This window comes from Pelobates fuscus, chromosome 6, assembly GCF_036172605.1.
Source record: "Pelobates fuscus isolate aPelFus1 chromosome 6, aPelFus1.pri, whole genome shotgun sequence".
NCBI lineage: Eukaryota > Metazoa > Chordata > Amphibia > Anura > Pelobatidae > Pelobates > Pelobates fuscus.
In genome coordinates, this window is record NC_086322.1 from 292,354,032 (window position 1) to 292,380,478 (window position 26,447).

Sequence of the window (26,447 nt, forward strand, 5' to 3'; positions counted from 1 at the left end):
AGAATTTTCGCAATTTGGCTCTTCTTGCCTAAACATTCAACTTCCTTTGTCAATTCTTCAGAGTTTAGTTAATGGACCAATATAGGCAACTAGACCACTTTATCTCAATGAAGTGGTCTGGGAGCACTGGTCCTATAGTTTTTACATTGCTGTTTAGTAGATATTGTATTGTTTACACTCCTGGGTTAAATATGACTCCAGTTGCTGTCTTCCTGAACAGCCACTAGAAGCACTTCCGCATTGAGAACCTAATTTGACCTGGCTCTGTGATGTTTGAGTCATCAAATGCTGATCATAGGCTAGAGAAAGCATTTGATTGGATGGATGCCGTGTCTATGAGAAGCATTGGATTAGACGAATCAGAAAGCCATGTCTCCAGGATGATGTTGTAGCAGCATCAAGTGAGTCTCAGCAAGTAGAACCGTTTTTTCACAATATTTTAATTTAATTTAGGGGGCACTACATCTAACTAGTGATAAGAACACTATAGTGTGAGGAATACACGTTTATTTAACAATACTGTTGTATCTTTTTACCCCAATACTGTAATTTGTCAGAGGCAAAATATGGACAAAGAATGAGCACGGTTCGCCAAAATATATCCAAGAATTGGTTGCCAATGGGGAAGTAAACTGTGCAAGTTTTGAATTGGCTTTCATATCATGGACGCTATTAGTCCAAAAACATATTACTGCTATTCCAACTAGGTTTGATGCATCAATACATCCAAGTGGATGGATTTTACTTTCAAACATTTCAATTTTATACAAGCAGTGGATTTCAGAGGACATGCAATATCCGCTTCAGTATTTTCATTGTCAATAGGCTCTGTTTTCATACAGTTTAATATATGGGTAGATCAAGATTTGGATCAATATAAAAAAAATGATTTATTAATTCTATTTTTGACATGATGGGTACAAAATGAATCAATCCAAAATAATAAATGGGGGAACAAGTAAAAAAAATAATAATAATAATAAAGTTACCCACATGTGCTTTGTTTTGAATGAATAAAAAGGTTTAAATCTCTAATATTTCCATTCCAATTACACAGAAGAATCCCACCATCCATGGATACATTTTTTCATTTGATGTTTGTGAGCATGATGGCAGAGTGGAGCTACTCTTGCACGGGACTAAATAGTTAGCATATGTTTTTAAATGACTAAGTATGACTCAGAATTCTCTCCTCCCTATAGAAGTCAGAAAATACAGTAGAGCTGGCTACCCCCACCCAGGCAGCAGAGGCAAAATAAGCCAGCGTCTTGGATGAATTAGACGCTTGGCTTTCCGCAACAAGCACAATAAAACCAACCAGTGACCTTTATCAAGATGGGCCCCCTACAATCATTGAGTCCGCCACCCAGACAACATATGGAGAGCCATGCCAGATAAATCCTTTTATCATGATCACTTGTCATCAGCCTGAGGTTCAGAACTACCCACCATGCTCAGAGGCTGTTAACCAGTTACTTTGCATGCAATCTGCTTTGAATACCAGAGATACATTGCTTTCATCAAGCGACTGCCAGAATTCTATCCAATTTATTTACTACAGCAAAAAATCCGAGTCATTGATATCAGCCCTCCGTGTACTCAGGTTCATGAATAATATAAAAAGAATTGGCTTTGTGGAAAAAATGAGTAGAAATTCCTTCCAATATATTTCGTAGGCATTTACGCTACATATGATGGTATAGAGCTTTGTAATTATATTCAGACAAGCCATTTGGTTAGGTTTGTTTCCACAATGTAGTCTTCATTTTTTTTTTGCTTACTTGATAGTTCATTGGACCCATCACCAATCTCTGTGTTTGCTCTAGATGACTATGCAAGCTAACTGCGGAGCCTCCAGGGCATTTCAATTACAGAGAACAGTTCGTCCGGGTGCCAAAGTCCCCCAGAGCACCCGACAACTTACCTAGAGACCTGATCCTACGGGTGCAGAACGTCAAAGACAGGGCAGCAGTGCTGGCGGCAGTAAGGGACCATACACCATACGTGTTTGAAGAAATGTCCCTCGCATTTTTCCCAGACCTGTCGGGGAGCACGCTGGCCTGGCGGAGAACACTCCGACCTTTCACCATTCTCCTGAGACAGCAACAAATACCGTACCAATGGCGGCCAACCACAATCTTTAATGCATACTTATGTTCCATTCGTAGCTTCATACCACTGTTGTGGCGTACCAAGGCTGATCTGTCAATCTTTGCGCACAATAAAAAAAAACGAATATAAAAAATAAAAAATAAATAAATTACAGAGAACAAAGTAGGCCATTGTAGTTATATTACAAAATACCATGGGTTGATTTTGCTGATATTCTATAGCAGGGGTAGGCAACCTACGGCACTAGTGCCATTCACGGCACTCGAGGTGTCTTTGCACGGCACTCAAGGCTGCTAGAGCCAAACAGGCTCTGGCCTATCAGGAGTCCCAGTAAAACTTCAGATATCTGCTAATCCGAAAAGGTGGTGAAGGACAATCCTCAATTTATGCATTGCAGCACGTAGAGGTAGTGATCTCAGATCACTTCCTCCCAGCACTTGTGAATAGGAAGCCACACTGTAGTAGAGCAGCTTGCAGTTGCTGTTGCAGCTGCTGTCCTTAAACATGTACCTGGCCGGCCTGGTCCCCACTGGAACCCAGGGAAGCCACCCACACTGCTAGATATACAAAGACATGCAGTATAACCCTCCCCTCATACAAATAATACGGACAGCCCACACTCAAACATACAATCCGCACAAACGAAACACCACTAACAATCCACATACATGCACACAACCCCACATGCAATACCCCAAACACTTTGACATATCCATCCACACACACACACAATTCCACAAGCAGCACCCATACACAGTTTACATTCATATCTATGTATCATACACAATACCATAAACTACTCATGAACATAAACAATATAATAGCTCATATACGCAGGGCCTTCTTTAACGCGGGGCAAACTGGGCAGCTGCACCGTGAGCCCTGCTGGCCTCAACTATTTCTAACCCTCTGGCTGGTAATCTGCACACTAAGGAGGCCCACCGGGTGGCCCATGCACAAAGGACCACCCGCTGGCCTTCTGTCAGCAGGGACCCGGTCACACGCTGAGGTGCTTTAACAGCGCGAGCGGGCCCCTTGCTTTTCGGCAGCAGGCTGGGAGGAAGTGACGGACACGCATCACTTCCTCCCAAGAGAGGAGCGCACAGGAAAGAAGAGTAGGCAGATTGGAGGGGGGCTGGCCAAGAGCTCTAGACCCCAACTCCCAACAACTTCAGCCACCAGCAGGAAAGGTAGGAAACTGGAGGGTGGGTTTTAAAGTGTATGTCTGTGTCAGTATGCCTGTCAGTGTGTGTGTGTCAGTATGTTTGTGTGTGTGTCATATCTGTATGTTTGTGTGTCAGTATGTTTGTGTGTGTGTCAGTATATCTGTGTGTGTCAGTATGTTTGTATGACAGCATGTCTGTGTGTGTGTCAGTATATCTGTATGTGTGTGTGCGTGCTTGCAATCAGGCCAACACCACATACAAACATATTCCACAAAAACACACAAAAACTGCTTAGTGCTAAATACAGACCTGCAAACATGAGTAAATGGTAGAGCCCCAGCTGTCAATGCATTTCTGGAGTTGCACGACAGATGGGGATCTACCTTTTAATCACCCGTGCAACAGGGAGACAGCCAAGAATTCTTGCACCTCTCTACTTTAGGTCCGCCACTGTGTTGAGGTGGAGGACGTGATTGCATGCCTGGGAAGGGGGGACAGGGTCCAGGGGGCCCTAAGCAAATGTTTTGCCCAGGGTCCAGTCATTATTAAAGACAGCCCTGCATATATACGCACAAATACAACGATACAAAGCAATTACAGTAAAAATAACACAAGCAGAATACGGCAGCATACACATCTCGATTTATAAAAAAAATAGGACCGGCACGCTGCGGGACATCACAATCCTATATCGGCACAGTGCTGCTAAAAGGTTGCCTACCCCTGTTCTATAGCATTCTAACCAATACTGGACCAGTGTGGGTGGACTGACCATGATGTGGAAGGGGGTGTACTAGATTGGTGTGTATGCACTCCACCGAAGGTTGACTGTATGCAGAGCATTTCTTTCCATGGACATCTATGCCTGAGAATGCTCTACATAGCGGATGTGCACCTAATGAGGCTTTTAGGGGACACCAGGGAACCAACTCATAATGGGTGAGACAGAAGTCCAACATGGGGATAGATGGGAGGTAGGCTATTCCTTGCTAGTTCATGATGTAGCCCATTACTGTACCTTGAAATTCTCCCTCGCTATCTGATGCTGGGATTCGAAGCCTGGTGGATAATTCCTGTGAGATCCTGAACTTTCAAAGCGAACAGATGCTTTACCCATTTTCTGTCTGTCTCAGCCACCTTCTTGAGGATTTACACAATCATTTTATTTTTTACCACTGTGTACCCCTACATTTCCACTATGTTTACTATTACAATACGAAGAGGAAAGGGGAACATAATAGTTTGGCTCGCTAATGTTCCCAGGTCTGCTCCCTCTATGTCAAATTTGTTCAAACTTTGTATTTCTCCTTCTACATCAGACAAACTGCAGAATTTGTAGTTCAAGAACTCTTGAATGGTCAATGGTTGGTTACCCTTTAAAATACATCTACAGTAGATCCTCTAAAGATATTTCTCTTAAGAGAAGTGGCTAATACATGCCAAAAACAAACTCAAGGAGGCATCATGACGAATGTAGTTGAAGAACATCTGTGGTGTAATGGTTAGCTGTCACTGACATGAACTATGAAACACATATATATTTGTCTTAATAAAGCAATGTTAAAATAAAATATTAAAAAAAAAATACATAAAACTAGCAGAACATTTTCCAAGAAAAAAAAAAAACATTTAAAAATAAATAAATAAAGGATTGGGATTTAAAGTCTTATTTTACTTAATATATCCATCTTTTGTAAGTTTTTACATTAAGTTAAAGTAGGGATTTATTTTATTGACTGCGATAAAATTACCAATGGGTTTATATATAAATTATCCCACATACTATAACAGAAAAAAAAAAAAGATTTAGAAAACACACAAAAATTTGTGAATTTTCACAGTCAATAGATTTCAGCTCAAAGTGTTCTGCAGGCCCTCCATTGTCATATATCCTGTGAATACTTTATATTCAGACTCAGTTTAACATTTTTTAACACTTATATACCAGAAATTAATGGGGTAAGAAGTAAGCCGCTGCAATAAAAAAAAAATACAATGAAATGCAAGTCTAATCGAAAAAGTCAACAATGCTTAGGTTCATTCCCCCCCACCCCCCGTATAGCTGACCTTTTTTCCATACAACACATATTTTTTTTGGTCAGGTTAATACATGTAATTTATTTTTGTTTTGGCTAAAAAATAATAATAGTAAGTTCTTTCAGAGAAATCGATTTTAATCTGCCTGAAAAATGAATGCCACAGGTGAGAAGTGGATAATAAAACATTGTGTGCAAAAGTATTGGCAAAAAAAAATATTTTAATTTTTTTTGCAGTTTGTTTGTGGATTGTCGAATGATCCCAAAGATGGAAAACCAACAGAGCAGATAAAATGCAATTTACATTTGTACAAATTACCATTGGATTTGCCACTATAGTTTTTAAGATGTACTAAAGCAGTGATAGGCAACCTTCGGCACTCCAGATGTTGTGGACTACATCCCCCATAATGCTCTTACACCCATAATGCTGGCAAAGCATCATGGGAGGTGTAGTCCAAAACATCTGGAGTGCCAAAGGTTGTCTATGCCTGTACTAAAGAATAACCTATAGAAAGTACAAAAAAATTATTAACTCAGCTTTACAACGTTTCTTTTTTTGTGTTAATATTTATAAGATGATTTTTTGCAAAATATTACGCATGGAGGTATTAGTGACAATTACAATTTCAGAGTAAAGCACTCTTTTCATATTATAACAAAAATGTTTTTAAAAATCACATTTTTTTATGAGCTAATGACAAAACCAAAAACATCAATCGTACACCTTCAGGGCGCACTTTCTTAAACTTTTAATAGGTTTAAATTATTTTGTCACTGAGCAAAATCTTATTATTTAAGCCATTTAAGCCACAAGGAAGTTAGTGACATTCCCATACTAATTATATTCCGATTTTACTAGACTGTGATTATATGATTACAATTAACTGTTACCCTATGATTAGCGCTTAGCACCACCTCAAAATTTTTTTAAAAAATCCCGAAATTAACATGAAACAAGATATGTCATGTTTTAAACATGAAAACGTGTATTATTGGTGCAGGGAAACATGTAAGTTAAGCTGTCTTGGAAAAGGGGTCTTGAAAGCTTTTTGGATCTTAAAACGTAACCTGCACTTATCTAAATAAATTTTTATATCTTATCTTGACTAAAATGTTGAAAGTTATCTGTAACTTGTGTTTACTCTGCGTGATGCTCTATTTTTTAAAATGTATATTAAATATTCAGCAATTTATATCACAATCCAGTTCACTAACAGGTACAGGTACAACCAGGGCAATCACTTAATTTCAAGAAAACAATTGAATTTTTTGTAATGCTTTATCCATGCTTCCATGTCCCTAATCAGGAGAGACAGTCCCTATTTGGGGCCCTCTATCCATCTTTTCAATCCTAATGTTCCTATTTTCTAGGAGCTCCGTAATGTTGGTGTGTCTGAGTGTATCACAGAGCTCCACATTGTTCTTGTTATAAAATAAATTTTAGTGACATATATTGTTATTGGTAAGTCACCCTACAGTTTTCGGCAAAGCCACACCCACATTTACACCCCTAAAATGAAAGTGTCAATTTGGAATGTTGGGAGCTTTGTTTCACTATGTTGATTGATAGGTGCAGAACTTATAACAATGATTGACAGGAAACGAAAATGGAGGCAGACAGTTTCACGATAGAGGTAAAAAAAGTACTGTGGATTTGCATATTTAATTTCATTTTTCAGATCTTGCAAACACATATTTTTTAGATGCAGTGAATAAGTAAACATAGTATTAAAAATCTGTGGAAACGATGGTTTCATTTTAAATCTATTTTAATAAATGTTTTGGTTTATGAGCAGATTTGAGGGCCTAAAACTTTAAATTCCATCAATGCAAGTCAGTATTTATGTTATTTTTTTATTTTTTTTATTTTTTATAATTCTTGAGTTTCTCTATAAATGTTTTACAATTAAAAATGAAACAAAATATGCAATATTTCATAACCATGTACATTAACCCAATCATGTCCTAGTCTTGCTAAATATTAAACAGCAAGCCTTAGATTATAATGGCTGCATCAGGAACCCTACCCCATTGTGCAGCGCTGAGGAATACGTTGGTGCCTTTCAAATAATAAAAACAATAATAAATGCACCAGTTTGTGGCCCTCAGTAGAAATAAGCACTCTAACAAATGACCTAAAAATTGCTCATGGGAAATAATGTCCGTTTCAATATTAATCGTGGATCTAGCCATTTCTGATTATTTGCTTTGGCTGTCGTACATGATAGAAACACAATAAAAAAAAAAAAAAAAAAAAACGTAAAAATAAAGTCAAATAAAAATTCAACTACTTTTTGCCAAGAATAATACCCTATAGTAATCAAAAGAAATAAACCTTTGATATGCTTAGAGGATTATCTAAATAATCACAGAAAACAATATAAAACGTGAAAGACTAATATAAAACATGCATGTATTTCATAGGGCAACATATACAAACAGACTGCGTATGATGATCAGTATATATTTTGCATCCTATTAAGAAGAGGACGGCCAGCAAACCGTAGGAGTTATTTTCTTTCAAAACAGCTTTTGTCTACTCTGAAACTTAAAGTCTGCAAAAGGGGTTAAAAGTCACACACTAAAACCTTCCCCTGGGAATCATTTTAAATATATAAATGTGTCATATAGGCTTTCAGCTGCCCCTTCCTGTCAGTCAGACATTTGCTGGGGTCTCATCTCGTTAAGACAGAAGCATTAAAAAATAGACAAAAAAAAATCAACTTCGAAAGCAGATTTATGGTAAAATAAAAAAAAAAAACATTCGTCTTTCTTCTTCACCCCAGGGGAACACACTTTCATTGGCCGTAGGGGTAAAAGCACAACACGTAAGCGTGGGAAAGGTACACAGCATTTTTATCAAGGTATATGTATATACCTAAAAGGTATATCTGCCCTCCCCTCCCCCACACTGTCTCGTTAAACCTTATACAACTGTTTTGGAAGTGAAGTGAGGTTTGACGACACAGATAGCAGGAAATGACTGTGACCTCGTTAAAGTAAAGAGGGTGATAAAAGTATCTTGGAATGTAGGCTTTGTCCAAAAAAATACTGAGAAATTAGGTTGTATGACCCAATTAAAGAGACGCGGCAGAAATTCAGCATATAGTTCTTAACATTATGCAAATTTGTGGTCACAAAAAAAATAAAAGAGCTTTTAGAATTTTACAACAATTATTAGTAGGCCCTACTCCACCTCCTGATGCTCTTACGCAATGGCAGCCCTAGACAGTAGGACAATACGCAGGCCTGTCTGCTAGGGCATCCAGAATCTGACGGCCCAATGTTAAGTCAATGAGTGACATCACAAATCCAGTTAGAGAAGAAAAACATGGCTGAAGGGTCTATACCCAAAAAATGGGGCAGTTCAAAGCAAAATACCTCAAAATGTTTACATGTTTACCTGATCCACAGTATGGTAGAGATATATTTCAAAGATTCTCCTGATATACTTTGTGTGATTCCTCACGGATTGTTTATGCAAAAAAATAAATAAATAAATAACAAAGCAAAAACCATTTGCACGTTAGCATCACCCTCAATCACCCTTAATACGAAGTGGTGATGCGTGGAATGAAAAGTAAAGTACAGTTACCTGTACGTTTCCCATAACCCCCTGGGGCACAGGTGTTCATGAAATAACTATAGTTATCTTTGAACTTTCCTAGACAGAGCTGTGATAGGCTAGTTTAAAGGGTAACTGTAGGCACCGTAACAGCTTCACCTCATTGAAGTGGTTATAGTGTTTAAAGTCCCCTGACGGCATTCTTACAATTAGTGTTAAACCATTTATAATGTTTTAATGCTAAACGAGAGTCCCCAGCTTGGGCTAACGAGGACGTATTAGCCTGAGCAGCAATGCGTGCTGGTGATTGGCTGAGAGTGTCAGATGACTGCTTTCCGTCTATAATTGCATGCATGAACTGGTATGGCTAGAACAAAGTGTGTTACTTAGCCACACCTCCAGTTTTTTTATTTTTTTTTGCAATGAATTAGGCTACTATGCACAGTGACTGCCTTGGTTATGTTAAACAGTGCTTTGGCTGTAGCACCCAGGCTGCATGAGTATAGGGGTCATGTCTGGGCTGTCACTACGTCTAAAATCCTAAAAGGATCCATACGTTCTTGACCTTCGACTTTCCCCTGTGGTACACTGTGAGTGAGCAGGAAGAATGTGGATGGGTTAAATAGGAATGTAGACACTATATGATGTATCCAGTTGTGTGAAAACAAAAATATCCCAATCTTGCTGGTTAATTACACAACTGGATAGGGTCTTGCCAACAACTACCAAATTAGTTCAAGAGATTGTATAATATAGGAGAGAATTCGGGAAAAAGCTAAATCATTATCGTTTACACAAAGGAATTGATATTTTTTTTAACAAAAGCTAAGATATACGTTGCTGAAAATGTCATTGCTGTGATTCACTCACTGACACAAAATATTCTGAGGTCACAGAAAGAGGGGGGATAACCCGAATAGAAAAGTGAGTGAGGAAGCAATCATTGCTTAGTAGAGAGCATTTTTACAAAAGTTAAGAAGTTATGCACTGGGAAATCAAGCCATGTGTGTGCCCTGTGGATTAAAGAGTTAATCACAATGGCATTTTTTTTTTAAGAAATGAATTTTACAGTTGTCTAAATGGAATGTTCAGTAACATCCAACGTGACATATAACCTAAAAAGTGTGACTATACTCATGTCCAAACCGAGCCTTTAAGCTACGGCCAACAAATATTTCCCATGAAAAAAAAAATACTAAATATTTTCTGTCTGTCTGAGAATCTTTATGTATTTTGACATATTAATTTATGAATTCACTACCTGTCATCCAAGGGACAGGAGGTTGGAGGTTAACAAAATATTGAGGAGGTTTGTGAAATTTCTGATTGATAATCCTGTGTGGAGAACTTTGATGTGGCTTGATCGTACAATGCAAAAAGAAAGTCAGCTCTTAAATACAGTGTTAGGAGGGAAATGTTTAAGGCGGGATTCTAGGTTGGATTTTTCCAATATTTGAATGCATAACCAAGATAATGAAAAAAAAAATATACAAAATACTGCAAAAAACAACCATAAAAAAAAATCTTTCCCGTCTTTCCCTGAACATAAGACAGAGTCTTATATTCATTTCCCCCCTGAAAAACACACTAGACGCAGGCATAGGCAACCTTCAGCACTGAAGATGTTTTGGACTACACCTCCCATGATGCTTTGTCAGCATAATGGGTGTAAGAGCATTATGGGGGATGTAGTCCACAACATCTGGAGTGCCGAAGGTTGCCTATTCCTGCACTAGGGCTAATTTTCGGGGGATTTCTTATTTCGGAGAAAAACGGTAGCAAGCATGTGCTATAAAGCAGGTCTACGTTCGGGGGAATTACCTCGAACATAGACCAGTTCACTGGGGCACGGAATCCCACGAATCTATGTTCAGGGAAACTTTCTCGAACATAGATTCACCTTCTTTTTAACCCAATTTTTTTTTTTTTTATCATTTACTACAGACTTATCTACAAAATATTAACAGGGCTATTCACTAAACTGAGAATTGTTGGAATGCAAAGCGAGTTAAAAATTTAAGGCCAAAATAGCCGATCTTGAAAATATTCTCCCTGTAAACTATGCCATCAGTTCGGCTACTTTGGCCTTACATTTGAAATTTACTTTGAATTTCAGACAGAGCTTGCAATCATTTATAGCAACATTTGCTTTAAAGGTGTAGTAACGAAGTGTATGTATTTAGGCCGCACGGGAAGCCAATCTTGAAATAACTAGTTACCGTGTTATGCCTTGCATCAATTATGTATCTCAGTGTGAAAACACAAACTTTACAGAGAGCTGTTAAGTATTGGGCAGACTAACTCGTTCTCAATCTTTGGAAAAAACTTTATCACCGGCCAAAAATCTATGTTTTGATATTTTTTTGTATTTATTTTTTTTTTTTTCAAAATACAGCATTTGGAGCGGAGAGTAACCCTCAGGTTATTTGCAATTTCAAAACGTATTTCAAAAGGTTTATTTTTTTATTTTTTTTTGGAATACAGCGCTGTTAGGGAATAGTTGTATTTATTTTAATCTACATTTTTTATTTTGTGGGTTTAAAACCGCCATGTTCATTTTTACATCCTGGATGGATCTGGAGGATAAAAACCTTGATGCTTCTGAAAATAAATATGTGTATCCACTGGTTTAACCCCTTTCTAGTGGATGAAGAACTGTACAACACATCGATAAAAGCCAGAGAGTGTGAGTGTAGATGAATACGTGTAACTGTGATTAGTGTTTAGCCGCAATTTTCAGATCTTTCGATAGTGAAGTGTTCGCTGAGTCAGGTTACAGTATAATTCTTATAATAATAATAATATTGATTATATCTCCGAGCCCTTGTACCATGTCAATTGGTTCCTAATATATCTATACGTATATAAACAGAGACAAATAAAAACACGTACCATGCATCTGATAGGTGTACGGTGCCTGCCCTGGGGTAGGTGTACTAAAATTCGAACTGTAGCTTAGAAATCCACTCTGCCCAGGAGAATGACTTAAACTGTCCTCTGTTTTGATGCCTGGAAAATAAATTAATTAAGAAGATTAAATTCATTCATTAATAGAGAACATTGAAATACAGCAAATATACCTTGTCTACTCACAAATATATGATATCCCACATTCCCGTGAATGATGGGATTTATTCACTAAACGGCCTAAACTTTGCAGTTTTGTTTAATTGCTCTACAATACATCGTTTATTAAGTAAACATCACTGTGATACACTCATACACACTGCACATTACTGTGAGTTTTACTGCTGTGGAGCTCTGTGATACACTCACACACTCTGCACATTACTGTGAGTTTTATTGCTGTGGAGCTCTGTGATACACTCACACACATACTGCACATTACTGTGAGTTTTACGGCTGTGGAGCTCTGTGATACACTCATACACACTGCACATTACTGTGAGTTTTACGGCTGTGGAGCTCTGTGATACACTCACACACTGCACATTACTGTGAGCTTTACTGCTGTGGAGCTCTGTGATACACTCATACACACTGCACATTACTGTGAGCTTTACTGCTGTGGAGCTCTGTGATACACTCATAAACACTGCACATTACTGTGAGTTTTATGGCTGTGGCACTCTGTGATACACTTATACACACTGCACATTACTGAGAATATTATTGCTGTAGAGCTCTGTGATACACTCATACACACTGCACATTACTGTGAGTTTTACGGCTGTGGCACTCTGTGATGCCCTCATACACACTGGACATTACTGTGAGCTTTACTGATGTGGAGCTCTGTGATACACTCATGCACCCTGCACATTACTGTGAGCTTTACTGCTGTGGAGCTCTGTGATACACACTGCACATTACTGTGAGCTTTACTGCTGTGGAGCTCTATGATACACTCATAAACACTGCACATTACTGTGAGTTTTATGGCTGTGGCACTCTGTGAAACACTCATACACACTGCACATTACTGAGAATATTATTGCTGTGGAGCTCTGTGATACACACTGCACATTACTGTGAGCTTTACTGCTGTGGAGCTCTGTGATACACTCATAAACACTGCACATTACTGAGAATATTATTGCTGTAGAGCTCTTTGATACACTCATACACTGCACAGTACAGTGAGGTTTTACTGCTGTGGAGCTCTGTGATACACTCACACACACACTGCACATTTCTGAGAGTTATATTGCTGAGGAGCTTTGTGATACACTCACATACACGGCACATTCACTTTACTGTGAGTTTTATTGCTGTAGAGCTCTGTGATACACTAATACACAGTAATGCACTTTCTTGTAAACTCTACGTTAAGCCTGCTTGATAATGCACCTCTTCATTTCTTATTTCTGAATTCAAAAGCGAGCTAGCAGAGAATTATAGGAGTAGAAGTCCAACAATATGTCTGTACGTCCACCCATTGTAAAGCGCTGCGGAATTTGATGGCGCTATATAAATATCATAATAATAATAATAATAATAATAATAATGTGTGTGGGGAGGGGGTGGGGGGGTGGGGCTGTTCCAGGTCTACACAGAGCAATTTAAATAACAGACAACATAAAACATTTTTAACCCCTTCTTTTTCTAAATCCCAAAGGGTTAATATAATTCGCCTAAAGCGTTTGTAAGAATCCAAAGGATTATTGTTAACATACATGCAATCACAGACAAACACAAAAATCTTAACACCCGGGTGGATTTCCACACAATGTGGAGCTTTGTCTCAACGCATGACCTCAATTTGTGTTGGTTTCTATAAACAATAATACTTTAGTGTTTTCGGTTCCCAGCCAGGTGGGATTTGTCATGTGTTTGCGGTCCGTGCATTGTGTGGGGAGTGACCCCAAAAGGTAATCTACATGGATTTATAAGCAACATATGGGGAAGACATGTGTGTGCCCTTAAGACACAATCCAGTAGCAAATGGCTTCTCTTTCACCTGCTCCGTGAAAAAAACAACTGCTAACAATTGTAGCTGGAATCGTGCCAACTCCCAAACAATACCGCATTCCCATAAATGAAAAACAAAATTCGGACCTACTCTCTCCACTGACTTTTAACAAAAGCTTTTCGAAAAAAAACAAAAATAAATGTTTGTGATTTTAACTGAGCTTTGTTAGTTTTGGTCTAAATGAAACAAAATCTATCAATAACAACTTACTGGGGTTTGGTTTTTTTTTCGAAAAGTTCGAAAAATTCTCCAGGGCATCTATGTTTTCCGTTAATTTTGGCCCGTAAGTCCGAATTCACTTTGAATTCACAACGATTCTCACCTTGATGAATAACCCGGATAAAATTGTTACAGTTCCGTTTTGCTGCATCCTTATAGATTCTAATTATTATACATTTTTGTTTAACAGTGATGGACATCTGCACAAAGCAGTCTATGGTTTCATGTAATGGATGTACAATTATACCATGCTGAGCTGCGGCTGAGATAGCTCAGTTGGTTAACGCACTAATTAGAGTCTATCTGAGTTGTAGGTTTGGTTCCCAAGGGGGCCAACTCAACAATATGTTGTTTTAAGGCAGGCTTCCCCAAACTCTGGCCCTCCAGATCTTGCTGAACTACAACTACAACCATGATTCTATGAATGAAATAGGCTGAGAATCATGGGAGTTGTAGTTCAGCAACATCTGGAGGGCTGGAGTTTGGGGAAGCCTGTTTTAAGGTATTTTGGACACACTGTTAAATATAAAACAAAAATCCACAAATATAATTGTAAATATAACAATCAATTTCTCATTGTTGTTTCTTAAAAGTCACCAAAAGTACTGTCTAAGATGTATAGATGCATAGAGGTAATAGGTTTTATGTTCCTGAAGTTTGACTTTTGTAAAGTTTTGACTTTTTTCTCTCTCTGTCTCTCTTACTAAAACAGCTCTATCCAACCTTTGACACCGTTGTCTTGTGTGAGAGGGAGATTCTCCCTGGAGTGAATTCCTGAGATTTGGCAATCTGTGTTCTCCTTGACGCTTGAAGCGTGTAGTCAGCAAGCTGTGTCTGCACCAGTCCACCTTTGGGCCAGATACTAAACATCGTTGCTGGTCAGTGAAATCTCATATGAAAACATTAAATCACTTGAAAAGCCTTTACAAAAATATTAAATCAAGGCCTCGTATTTGGGTTGTCCATGATGGAGGTAATATTCCATTACTGAAATGTATATACAGACAAGTCCAAGACGTGATGGGATTAGTATATCCTTCACAATTCATTGATTCTGTAAAAATATTTTATAAAAGAAATACTTGAAAAGAGGAGGTTCTCTGTATGAACTGATGGGTTTAAATTTGAAATTTATGGTTCGAATAGCAGAATATTTCAAAGATACAGAGATGGTGAAATTGTCAGGTATGGTCACAATGTCAAGCATGTTGAAGGCAGTGCCGTAGCCCGGGAAGCTCTGCTAGAGACAGAGTTGGTGGTCTTTCACCAATTCCATAGCATTCCCATCCAGCATACTTTAGACACTTGAAATTCTTTGCAAAGGATTGCAAAGAGTTGGGCAGACACTCATTCTTCAGCAGATCAATGAACCTTAAAACCAGGGATGGGTCAGAAAATAGCCCTATGTCTGAGGGACATCATAGTACTTTTGCATTCCTAACGCTATAGTGTTCCCTTAAAAGGTATGCAAGAAATATTTAGTGAATAAAGGAAAACTCAGTCTAAGGCTCCAGATATTAATCTCATAGAAATATGGGGTGGATGGGACAGAAGACCCTTGTGTGTCTAAATTGTTGCAGAAGAGTCAGAAGGACATGTCAAGCAATCTCTGAAACAAACAGAACGTTTAAATCTAAAATCAGAAAGCAACGGACGCGTCAACAGACAGGAACTCGGTGGTTAGTCAAATGTCAAGAACCACCCTTCAAACAAAAATCAGGAGCTGCCTCTTAATGTTAGATTGATGATCCTTATCTTGCAGTAAATATTTGGAATTATGTGATTGTCCTGACTACTGACACAGCAAAGAAGAAAAAACACAGAGGAAGAACATAGGGTAGAACTGTAGACCACATGGCTGAATGGAGCCTGGTCAATTCCAAGTAATGAGTTACATGGAAGACTTACTGTAAGATGGAATTCCATACGCTTGTCCCGGAGGGGCATAAGACGAGTACGCCGCAGCTTGCTGAATCCCTGCGCTGTACTGCGTCTGTCCGTAGGCAGCCATAGCTGATATTGATGGGGGTGACACTATATGAGGGTAGTGCCTAAAAAGACAAAATATAGTTTAAGATGGCATGCTTTCCAACAAGACACGGTCAATTAGCAAAACACAACCCGTTGATGAAACTTTACATGTGATGCATAACTGTATATGAAACAACAAACAGAATAAGGGTATCTTACAGATAAGACACAGTGTCTCTGCAATGCCCTCATATAGGAATTATTTGAATACAGTCCATGGCAGGGCACAAATGCTCAAAATTATCTTCAGTAGGGCATAGTAATATATGTTCCAGTAAATAGTTTACATCTCAGTTTGGGAATGTAGTACACTTGTCAGAATATTTTTTTTGTTATATGGCCAATCACCAACAATTTTTAATACAGTTGAATTTATTTTATTTAAAAATGTTATCTGTTTTTGTATCCACAGGGCCGTCATAATTTTATTGCAGCCCTAAGCATTTCTTGAAAGGATGCAAGACTGCAAGCTCTTCAGAATAGTCTATGAGGGTTATTTAGCAAGATGTTTATTAACTAAACAACAAACTGTAGAGAAAACAATCAGACTCCCAAACTTAAGGCGTGAAAAGCATATCTGGAAAAATCCTCCAACTCAGCTATATAGTCACTGTATGACCATTTTAATCTCAGTTTTGCCATTCCCATCCTAATTCACCACAATTTGGTGTTTAGGGAATCACGTCTGTGATGTTGAGAATTAAGAGAAGGAAGAATTCTTCCATTTTGAAATTTACTTTGAATTCTTGAAATTTTACACTGCAACAGATTGCAAGCTCTTCAGAATAGTCCGTGTCACTAAAACCCTTAAACAGCCTTAGAGGATGCCATTTACACCTTATGGTAAGAAAGATACAGGGTTATTTACGACAGTGAGAATTCTAAGTGAATTTAAAGAGAATTGTAAATTTAAGCTCAAAGTAGTCGAAATGGAAAAATTCTCGTACGCTTTCAGTTTGGCCACTCTAGTCTTAAATACGAAATGCGCTTTGAATTCTCACTGTAGTGAATAGCCCTGATAGCCTTGCCCTTGTCTATTTAGGATCCACGTAGGAAATCCTAGCATGCTATGAGCTGCCTATGCGTTATATGAGTTCTAATTCACAACACTTAAAAGTCCCCAAAGATGGTAAATTCTCGCAGAAAAAAAACAAAAACTACATTTACTTACCTAGCAGCAATTGCTCAGAGAGCTCCTGGATTTGGGTAACTTTAACATAATCCACAATGGCTCCTCCTCTGTTGATTTAAGTTATATGTCTGCTGACGGCATAAAGCCATGATAAGTAAGCTTAGACTCTCATACGCCCCGTGCCCTGCTCTCTAACATCATCTGTTTCCTATGAACATTGTAACACAGAGTTTACGTTTTTATTTGGACACTGAGACTGCCATTCTCTTGCTAGTCTCTTTGGGAATATATATCTAGCATTGGAGAGAGAGAAAAAATAACGCTAAAGATTTTTCAGGGCACGTGAATCCGTCTCTACATGGAAAATGCAATGAGCTCACGAACAATACATTTACAGGATATTTAACATTTTTTTCCCATGCTGTGTAAGGACTGACTTAAGAAGACTGCTTACCTTGAGTAATTCACTTCAGGTGCAAATTGTTGGGATTCTTTGCCGATGCCTTAAGGAAATAAATAAAATTCAACATTTGTATTAACAATGAGGTTATAACCTTGCATAAAATCACAACTTCACACCCATCTGTATTAGTTTATCGTGCTTTTAACTTGGGGAGCAATCTACTAAACAGTGAGCGGAATTGTGTCGATAAATACTCCAACTCCTTTACTTTGTCTAATGTTTTACAACACAGTTGGAAGCTTGTCGTAACTAATTGTGGAATGAATAGACCCTTAAATGTATCCAAAATCAAACCCCAATCTTTAACATAATAATATTGTAGACGACATTGCTAAACTCTGAACTACCTTCCACGTTTATTCTACAAATGTAATATGTTCCTCTCTAAAAACACCAATCCCAAGAAAGAAGGAACTGCGTCGGTCCAGAAGTTGTTTTCATACCTGAACGAAGGAAGTTCTCTCCGCAAGATACTTTCGTTGACTTATCTGGAAAAAGAATTTAGGTATAATTAAACTTTGCCTTTGTTAGAAAAAAACAAAAAAAACAAAAACCCAATTTAATTGCCAATGCTGTTTGGAAACGATCCGTGCCAGAAAGAGTGGAGATTTTCAATTAATTTCAACTGAGGTCTGGACAAGATTATTTCGTAAACTCTTCAACTGTTCTTCTATTGTGATGGAATTCCCATTATATTTGTAGGTTAATCACCAGATCAATGGAAATGGCAAAATACCAACTGGTCCCCAGCTAACATTACTTGCGTCTCCATGAATACTTCTCATTTTTATCATTTTGTGTATCTTTCCTATTACATGATATTTTAAAAATTAGGATTAGTGCTAGGATTTCTTTTGTTTTTGAGCGAAAGCCAGGCGTACATGTACCAGCCTGTCTGAGATTGATGGGAGTTGCCTTTCCATATAGCAGCTGCTATTTGTACTGGGAACAATAAATGCATTCTTTGTCCCCCAAATCTCTCCTAATATATCATTAATAGTAAAGGGGCTGAACTAATGCTGGTATCTACAAATATCAACTGGAGTGTAACTCTCATTGCGCTCAGGCAATACAGGATATGCTTGCATACTGCTATTAGATTAGATGCCCAGCATTGCAGAGAGTCAATCACCCCATGTAATACAGTATTTATTGCACCATCTAACCTCATTTACCCTGGAATATCATACCATGCAGCATCGGGTGGTATGAAATAAGGATGGGTTGGCCGACCTTCAAGGTGGCAACGGCCATAATGGGCAGGCCATTTGGTGCCCACCTACTGAAGGGGCTTGCCAGCCTGGGGTCTAATGATTCGCTTGTGCTGTGCCTGAGCTACCCAAAGACAGTTCCCAGGTGTCTCTGAATTGAGGACCCCAGGGAACTATATCTTGATGACAGGACAGCAACCCTAAATTTTAACTGTCTCATCAAAAGCAGGAATGTTGGGAACCATGTTATATGAGAATTTAAAAAAAATATGATCTACCTGTTGAATTACCAGCCCAATCACACAGCATACATTAATCTATATGTAACAAGTATCAATAATAGTGTAAGAGCTAAGTTTGGATGACGCAACAAAACACCCTGCCGTTTCTATTGATGTAATTGCCTTAATTTAGCGCTTTGCAACAAATTCGATCCATTTTACCTTGCTTTAAAAATCCCTTTAATTAACGGATTATATAATGACAGCAACTGCATATTTATAAAGGAGTGATTTAAAATGTGTTATAAAAATGTCACCAAGCAAAGCATCTAAGCGGATCTTATTAGAAGATACAATAGATGCTAACTGTTTTGAGGGCATTACTTAGGAACAAAGGAGAGTTGCTTGGTCATTGCAAATGGATACACTGTAGCCACTGGTGCTTATTGTAGGAAGTTTGCCTCCTATAAACACCAGCACATTGTATCTTTACATGTAAAACATGTTCTACATATTTATTGACAAGTGTTGGGGAAATATGAGAGGAATGGCAAGTGTGCATGGAACTAGAGGAGGGAGTGAGAAACTGGACCATCACGCTCTGGAGTTATTCTGGGGTCTCTGAAGTCCAAGAGACAAAATATAACACTCTGCTGCTATGAAAAGTTTGTAAGTGTTTCTGTCAGGGATTCAGACTATATACATGGCATTAGCATGGTAAACCATTCTACAACTGGAAAATCGTAGAGAAAGGCCGCTCTGCTGAAGGTCTGAACAGTCTATTGTGCTCATTGACCTTGGGTATAAAGAAGGGAGACAATAAAATGGCGTAGGGACCCAGATTTGTGCCCTGACTCTGGTGCTTAGAGCCATTGGACTAAAACTATTTCTAAGCATGGTTTCTCATGAATAAAATATAAACACCCTAAATGCGTTTTAGCACTGTGAAAACTGTTACTTCTAAATAGATGGTAAATATATATAAATATATATACGCTGATGTAGTAATTTATGGTTGCAGATATACTTGATCATCTATTATTATTATTATTTATAAAGCACCAACAAATTCTGAAGCGCTGTACAATAGGAGGACTAACAAACAAAGTAGATGTATAAGAACAAAAGGCATACCTCCCAACTCCGGCATACTGTGAATTGGGAGTGGGGAAGAAGGGACTGGGCAATTGGTGCTGCTTAAAGAAGGGGGGGGGAAGCGCAGAAAGGGGGCGGGTCCACCCAAAGGACCTGTCCATCATTCTGGTCAGCCATCTGAGGGCAGGACATGCAGTAAGCACTATTTTAGTGCTCTATGCATTGTCCTATTGCCTTGAGCATAGCGAGAGTGCGTCTAAAGATGTGTTTGCGCTATGCTTGTTGGGGACAGTTCCCCAGTTTCCCCAAAACCAGGACTGCATGACAGGACCTGAATATTGGGACTGTCCCACCAAAATCAGGACGGTTAGGAGGCATGAAGAAGGTGCTGAGGACCCTGAGCTTGCATTCTAAGTGATATAGAGATTTAGACAAAAAAAAAAAAAAAAAATATATATATATATATATATATATATACACACAAAAACAAAACACAAGATGACATTCAGCACTAAAAAAAAAAGAGAATTTTATCTCCATTACAAATTTGCAACAGTCCTTTAGATGAGCTACGACCTTGTGTACCATCCAGTGCCCCGCCGTCAATGTTAGTAGTGTTACGCAAGCTCTGATAGACTACATAGATAAATAAATAAATAAGCCCTGGCTTTAATTCCTTTAAGTGCAGAGAGCAGACTGGATATTATGCATTTTTAATGTCGTCTAACTAGAGCGAGGCCAGTTACGAGAGCAAGTATCGCTCATCCACATGTTCACCCATGACCTTGGATGACCTTGTGTGTCTAAATGTCCTCAGGTGAATTTAATTAGCCAGTGTAAGCTATATCAGTCTTTACAAGTAATTATCATTTTGACATTTTGGAGAAATAGGATTAGTAATTAAAGTAGGGAAAGGGTACAAAGGGAGAAATTACATTGATAAAGTATTTTTGTAAAAAAGTACCCAATTGTGTCTGAATTATTTTTTTGTATTCAAATGCATTTTTTTTTTTTTTTAAAAAGAGCTTATCTTGGTGATTTAAGTCAAAAGCAATATTTTGCCAGGGCAATATTTCCAGTTGTATCAGGTGTCAATCATTAATGATTGACAGACAGGCAAGAAGTCTATGTGCAAATTTAAAAACGATCCTGTGTACTCAAAAGGTGAAGTACGGTAATTATTCTTGCACAATAGAACAGTGGCGTTTGCAGTGATAGAACCTTTGGCAAGCGAGACTGTCGAATCTGGATGCCAGTACAGTGAAGATGTCAACGTAGCTCCCAAAATGTATAAATATATTGCCTGTTTGGGGAGTAGCTTTGTAGTAGATTTGTCACCTGTGTATGCTTCTGCACAAACTGCCAAAAACACGCTTTCGCTGGGTCCACTTTAAGAATTCAACGATGCGTTCATTTTAAAGCACAATTAAACAATATTTTGGATTGAACTAGTGAGAACTGGCCCAATTGATGTTTGTGCCAATAATTCTTAAAACAGATTTATTCAGCTTTTTTTTTTTTTGCACGGTTGATTTGAAAAGCCTAATGGTTTTACAAGCCTGTATCTGCCTCTCCATTTTTTCACTTGCCAGATTAGATGTCAAGGCTTTGAAAATGGCGTGGAAAGTCCTGACTCCTAGGCTATATTAAAGGGACTCTCTCACATAAATCGCGCTGACGGCATGACGGGTGAGCTTTAAAACATATTCTTTGTACATTGTGTTTGCAGGTAAATGTATTGACCAAATGGAAAAAAAAACAATAAATAATAATAATAATCTCCATGATCCCGCATTTTATATCTAAGAAGAATAGCGACAAGTACGTCTTAACGTAAAGCCAAGACTTTGCTCACCAGAAGGAATTCAACTCATGTCTAGATTCCAGGTATATTATTCAACAGAGAGCCGTCACTTCTCTGGAAATTACACAGTTGAATAAAACATTGAAAATCACCTATATTTTATATAAGCCTTTTTTTTCATGTGATGTACTGTTTTCTTTTAAATTTATACTAGATTTAGAAAATCACATCACAATCCTGTTGAATCCTGGCACAGCCAAGGCACACATTGGAGTGGAATAAAGAAACATTGTTTCTATTGGTTCCCCTCTCAATGTGCTCGCTATATGCTAACTACCAAGTGCACAGGGCAGAGCTTAACACGGATTGACAAGGAAACAAAATGGAGGCTCCCAGTTCCAGCAACGAGATATATTTCATTTTATTTTTTCAGACCTCACAAACACATATTAGTTAAACCTAGTGGATAAGTAAACATCTTTTTCAAAATCCTAAAACATGGTTATTCCCTTTTAATTGTATATTCTCAATTAACCAAACAAGGAATTTCCGAGTGTTCAGGCCTACAAAGAGTTTCCAAAACAACAGTACAGAAAATTGCTAGCCTTGCCCTGCATGACAGAACACACACACGTGTGTGTGTGAGCACTGTTTACAGTACCCCACGCATGTGCAGTGCAGGCAGGCTGTTGGACTGATAGGCCACTCTTATGAAACCATGCTCTCGGGGTAAGGGTTGAAGTGGGGGTAATAGGGACTCATGAAATATAGGTAGGTAGACGACTTCTCATACGCCCTGACACACTATATCAGTTCACGCGCTATTATTAATAATCACAAGTTATAATATAGCTGTATAAAAAAACAACAAGTGATTTTATTTTCAAAATGTAATCAGTCCTGCATTTCACTCCATTACTGTTATCAGAGATGTCAAGTTTGTGTCATAGTGGACCTTAACCCCACCTCTCGGAGGTCCTTCGGCAACATTGCAAACGATTCACAGATCATACGTGGATGGGCATTAAAGCAGAGTGTGCAGTAATTCTGTATGTTAAATTAAAACCCCTCTTTTTCTTAGTCCTACATTTAGCCAGGGCATGCAATCAGAGGACGCGAGCACCTACGCTTGGTTGGACCGTGGACACTACATTCCTTTGACCTTTTTAACTAGATCTGCAGAGATTATACACTGATCCAACTGCACAATATGACCAAGCTGTTGTTTTGAGACTAGCCAATTTGACGCCTATCGTACCATCAACACTGAGCAAACAATAGAAAACTAGATGCTTTAACACTACTCAAGGACAAGAGCGACCGATCCGTAACCTGAAAATACACAGAATCAAATGTCAGAATATTCAAGGATTACTTGAAATTCTAAATTAACCTCTTTCTCTGTGGCAAAATACATGCCCTGGTGAGAAACTGTCTGAGCTGGATCAGTAAAGTCAAAATCTCCGGCGAAAGGTTAAAAAAAAATAAAAAAATTAAATAAAAATTAGGCACAAAAATAAGTGACATGAATTGTGACTTACCTGCTATGTCATCAGGAGAGTCTGGGTGGCTGTCGGAATGGTTAAACTTAAGGTTCTCTGAACACCCACTGGTTACAGACAGGCTCTGTGATATCACTAAATCTAGCATTTCCTTATACCTGAAAGAGACAAAGAAAATGTAATTTATTCTCCTATAATGTATGCTTAATAATGTGTTCTTTTTTCTTCTAGCTGTATAAATATTAAAACCGATTACTTAAATCTCATCCTCTATTTAAATTTCACATAATAACATTCTGAAAAGTTTTTCCACCTTAGAGAATGTCGTGTTAAAATGAAAACAACTTTCCCTTGGAGATTCAACAGATTTGATTGCATTTTTTTTCCAACCTTATGCGATTTGCCATCAGAAAAACATTTTTTTTTTTTTGTGGTCTCTAGTTAATATGACGACACACTGGCATGAACAGAATTCAGGCGATAATAGTCAAGAACATTTGTCAAATGGCTTTAGAAACTCCGGATTTTAACCAATGGGCCTTATTTATCCGACTGCGAGCACATTGCCCAAATTGTAACCTTATTTAACCCCTTAACCCCTTAAGGACAGACGACGGATATATTCCGTCATGATTCCCTTTTATTCCAGAAGTTGTGTCATTAAGGGGTTAAGGACACATGACATGTGTGACATGTCATGATTCCCTTTTATTCCAGAAGTTTGGTCCTTAAGGGGTTAAAAATATACCTAATCAACGTCCATGTTTTATTTTGCAGAGAAAACCCCCAACAATGTCCATTTAGAGGTGCGTTAAGTAGGAGAGATGGTCTTAGCTCCACCTACTTTTTGGATTCTGCTACCTTTTTAGGAACAGACTATCCAATATATATATTTTTAATTGAGACTGCAACATTTTCTTCTTTTTTTTTTTTGCTGAGGACCGTCCTCTTTCCCTCCGTACCCCACGCAGGCTGACTGATGGATTTATAGGCCACTCTTATAAAAACCAAGCTCCCAGGGTAAGGGTTGAAGTGGGCAAATGGGATTCGTGAAATACAATTAGGGCGCTGAACTTACCTGCTTGGTGGGATACTGTAAACTGAGGATAAGAGGAGGGTCCTTTCAGGAAAGGATGATTTGATGCAATGTTACAGCTCAGTTGCAATTGTCTAGGAAGAACATTCTGTCCAGGCATGGATACAGCATTTTCAGATAGACACAGATGGAATAAGTAAGGATTATAATTAGAATACAGACAGATGGACATGTACAAAGTTGACCATCCCCGGGTTAGCCCCCCCATATTGAGAATTTTACCAAAATATTATTCCATTTGTTAGATCTTTGTTAGATAAGATTAGATCAACAATTTTTTTTGTTAGATCTACTCTAAAATATGCAGTATTAACAATCATTTTCAGGGGGTGCTAACCATATTTCAGAGTAGATCTACCAAACATAATTGTTGAGCTAACCTGATCTAACAAATGGAGTAGTCTTTTGTTAAAATTCTCAAAATGGGGGGCTAGTCCGGGGGTGGTACAAAGTTGTTGTGGAGCTAACAGAAGTGCAATAAGCCAGGGAAGTGTTTCTTCCCCAAATATACAAATTCTGATTTCCATTGAATTCAGCACTTTTATAAACCACCACAATATGACAAGTTCCAGACAGCAAGCTGAAGTGCTCTTTGTGTCTAGATCAGGCTTGCCCAAAATGTAGATCTTCAGATGTGGTAGAACTACAACTCCCATGATGCTCTGCATGTATTTTAAAAATGCCTTTAGAATGACAAAGCTTCATGGAATCTGTAGTTTCAAAACATCTGTTTCTTTAGGAATCCTAAATACAGGGATAATCTTCCAGTTGAGAGACTGTAGAATGAGAAGCAGGATTATTGGCAGGTATTATATCCCATATATATATTATATGTTTTCTGTTATACAACAAAATCGATCTGTAATCCCAAAATGAATAATAATAGAGAGTAATTTACAAAGGTCTGGGTGGTTCCTGTCTAACATATGTTTTTCTTAACATTCACGGCAAATAGGATTCTCACAAGAATTATTCTTAATACTGCCTAATTATGACCTAATAAATTACAAATTAAAACCACAATTCACTGTCTCCTCTCCTTCCAGACATTATAATAGATAAGTCTAAAAATCTGCAGTTAATTACCATGTTAATGGAACACAATGGGAACAGTGCACTAGCGAGGTTTCAGGCAAAGTTGACAGTGTGGCAAATAGAGGCTCATAATCTGTTGCTTTGCACAAAAAAAATAAAAATAAAAAAAAATTTAAAAAAAAAAACAGCCTGTACCATTTGTTAGGCCTGTCGTCACTCTGATCCCCCCCGAGGCATCCAACATTTAGGGAAGCATGACTGCTTTTAAAGTGCTGTTCCCTTGCAGTGTCATAGAATTGAACTCAAGACATGACAGCTGGAGGTGAGAGAGAGGAGGGGGGATATGGGGAGTCTTCAAAACTCCCCAAGCTGTAATCAGACTATAAGCATATGGTTTGTGGCGGTTAGTTTATCTACACAGTTACCCAGATCTGTACAACGTGCACAGCTAGCAATCTTTCAAATCATGGCATCATCATAGTGATTCGTCACTACTAGTGGGTTTGCTGCAGATATATTGGGGGGAGAATGGACAAGGAAATTGCAATTTTGAAGTTGTGACGGGAAACGAGCTGCATTGGAGAATGTTTTCCCAATTTTGCTATTAAGGCTAAAAAATGTCTGTTCCCTTGTCAAGTTTCCCCAATTCCCAATTTAGTGAGTGCTGTAGTATCCCCCTGAAATACCGGTAAAACATAAAAAATGTATGCAAAAAAGAACAGTTATTCTGTAAGTTACGAAAACAATTCATATTCCAAAATTCTGAATTAAATGTTTTTTATGACTGTAACTGCAGTAATAAATAATAAATATCTGTATTCAG

At 38.1% G+C, this 26,447-nt stretch overlaps 1 protein-coding gene across 3 annotated transcripts in view; it reads right to left on the reverse strand.

The window, feature by feature from the left end:
* The window catches only part of EYA2 (EYA transcriptional coactivator and phosphatase 2), a 147,366-nt gene that overhangs the window by 64,453 nt on the left and 56,466 nt on the right, over positions 1-26,447 (reverse strand). For all 3 annotated transcript variants that reach the window (XM_063459451.1, XM_063459449.1, XM_063459450.1), the window contains exons 2-6: positions 23,533-23,651; positions 18,104-18,148; positions 17,652-17,700; positions 15,943-16,085; positions 11,775-11,891 (exon numbers count right to left, since the gene is read on the reverse strand). In XM_063459451.1, coding sequence (XP_063315521.1) covers positions 11,775-11,891; positions 15,943-16,085; positions 17,652-17,700; positions 18,104-18,148; positions 23,533-23,641 — 463 coding nt within the window. In that variant the 5' untranslated portion in view covers positions 23,642-23,651. The remainder of the gene's footprint in view (positions 1-11,774; positions 11,892-15,942; positions 16,086-17,651; positions 17,701-18,103; positions 18,149-23,532; positions 23,652-26,447) is intronic.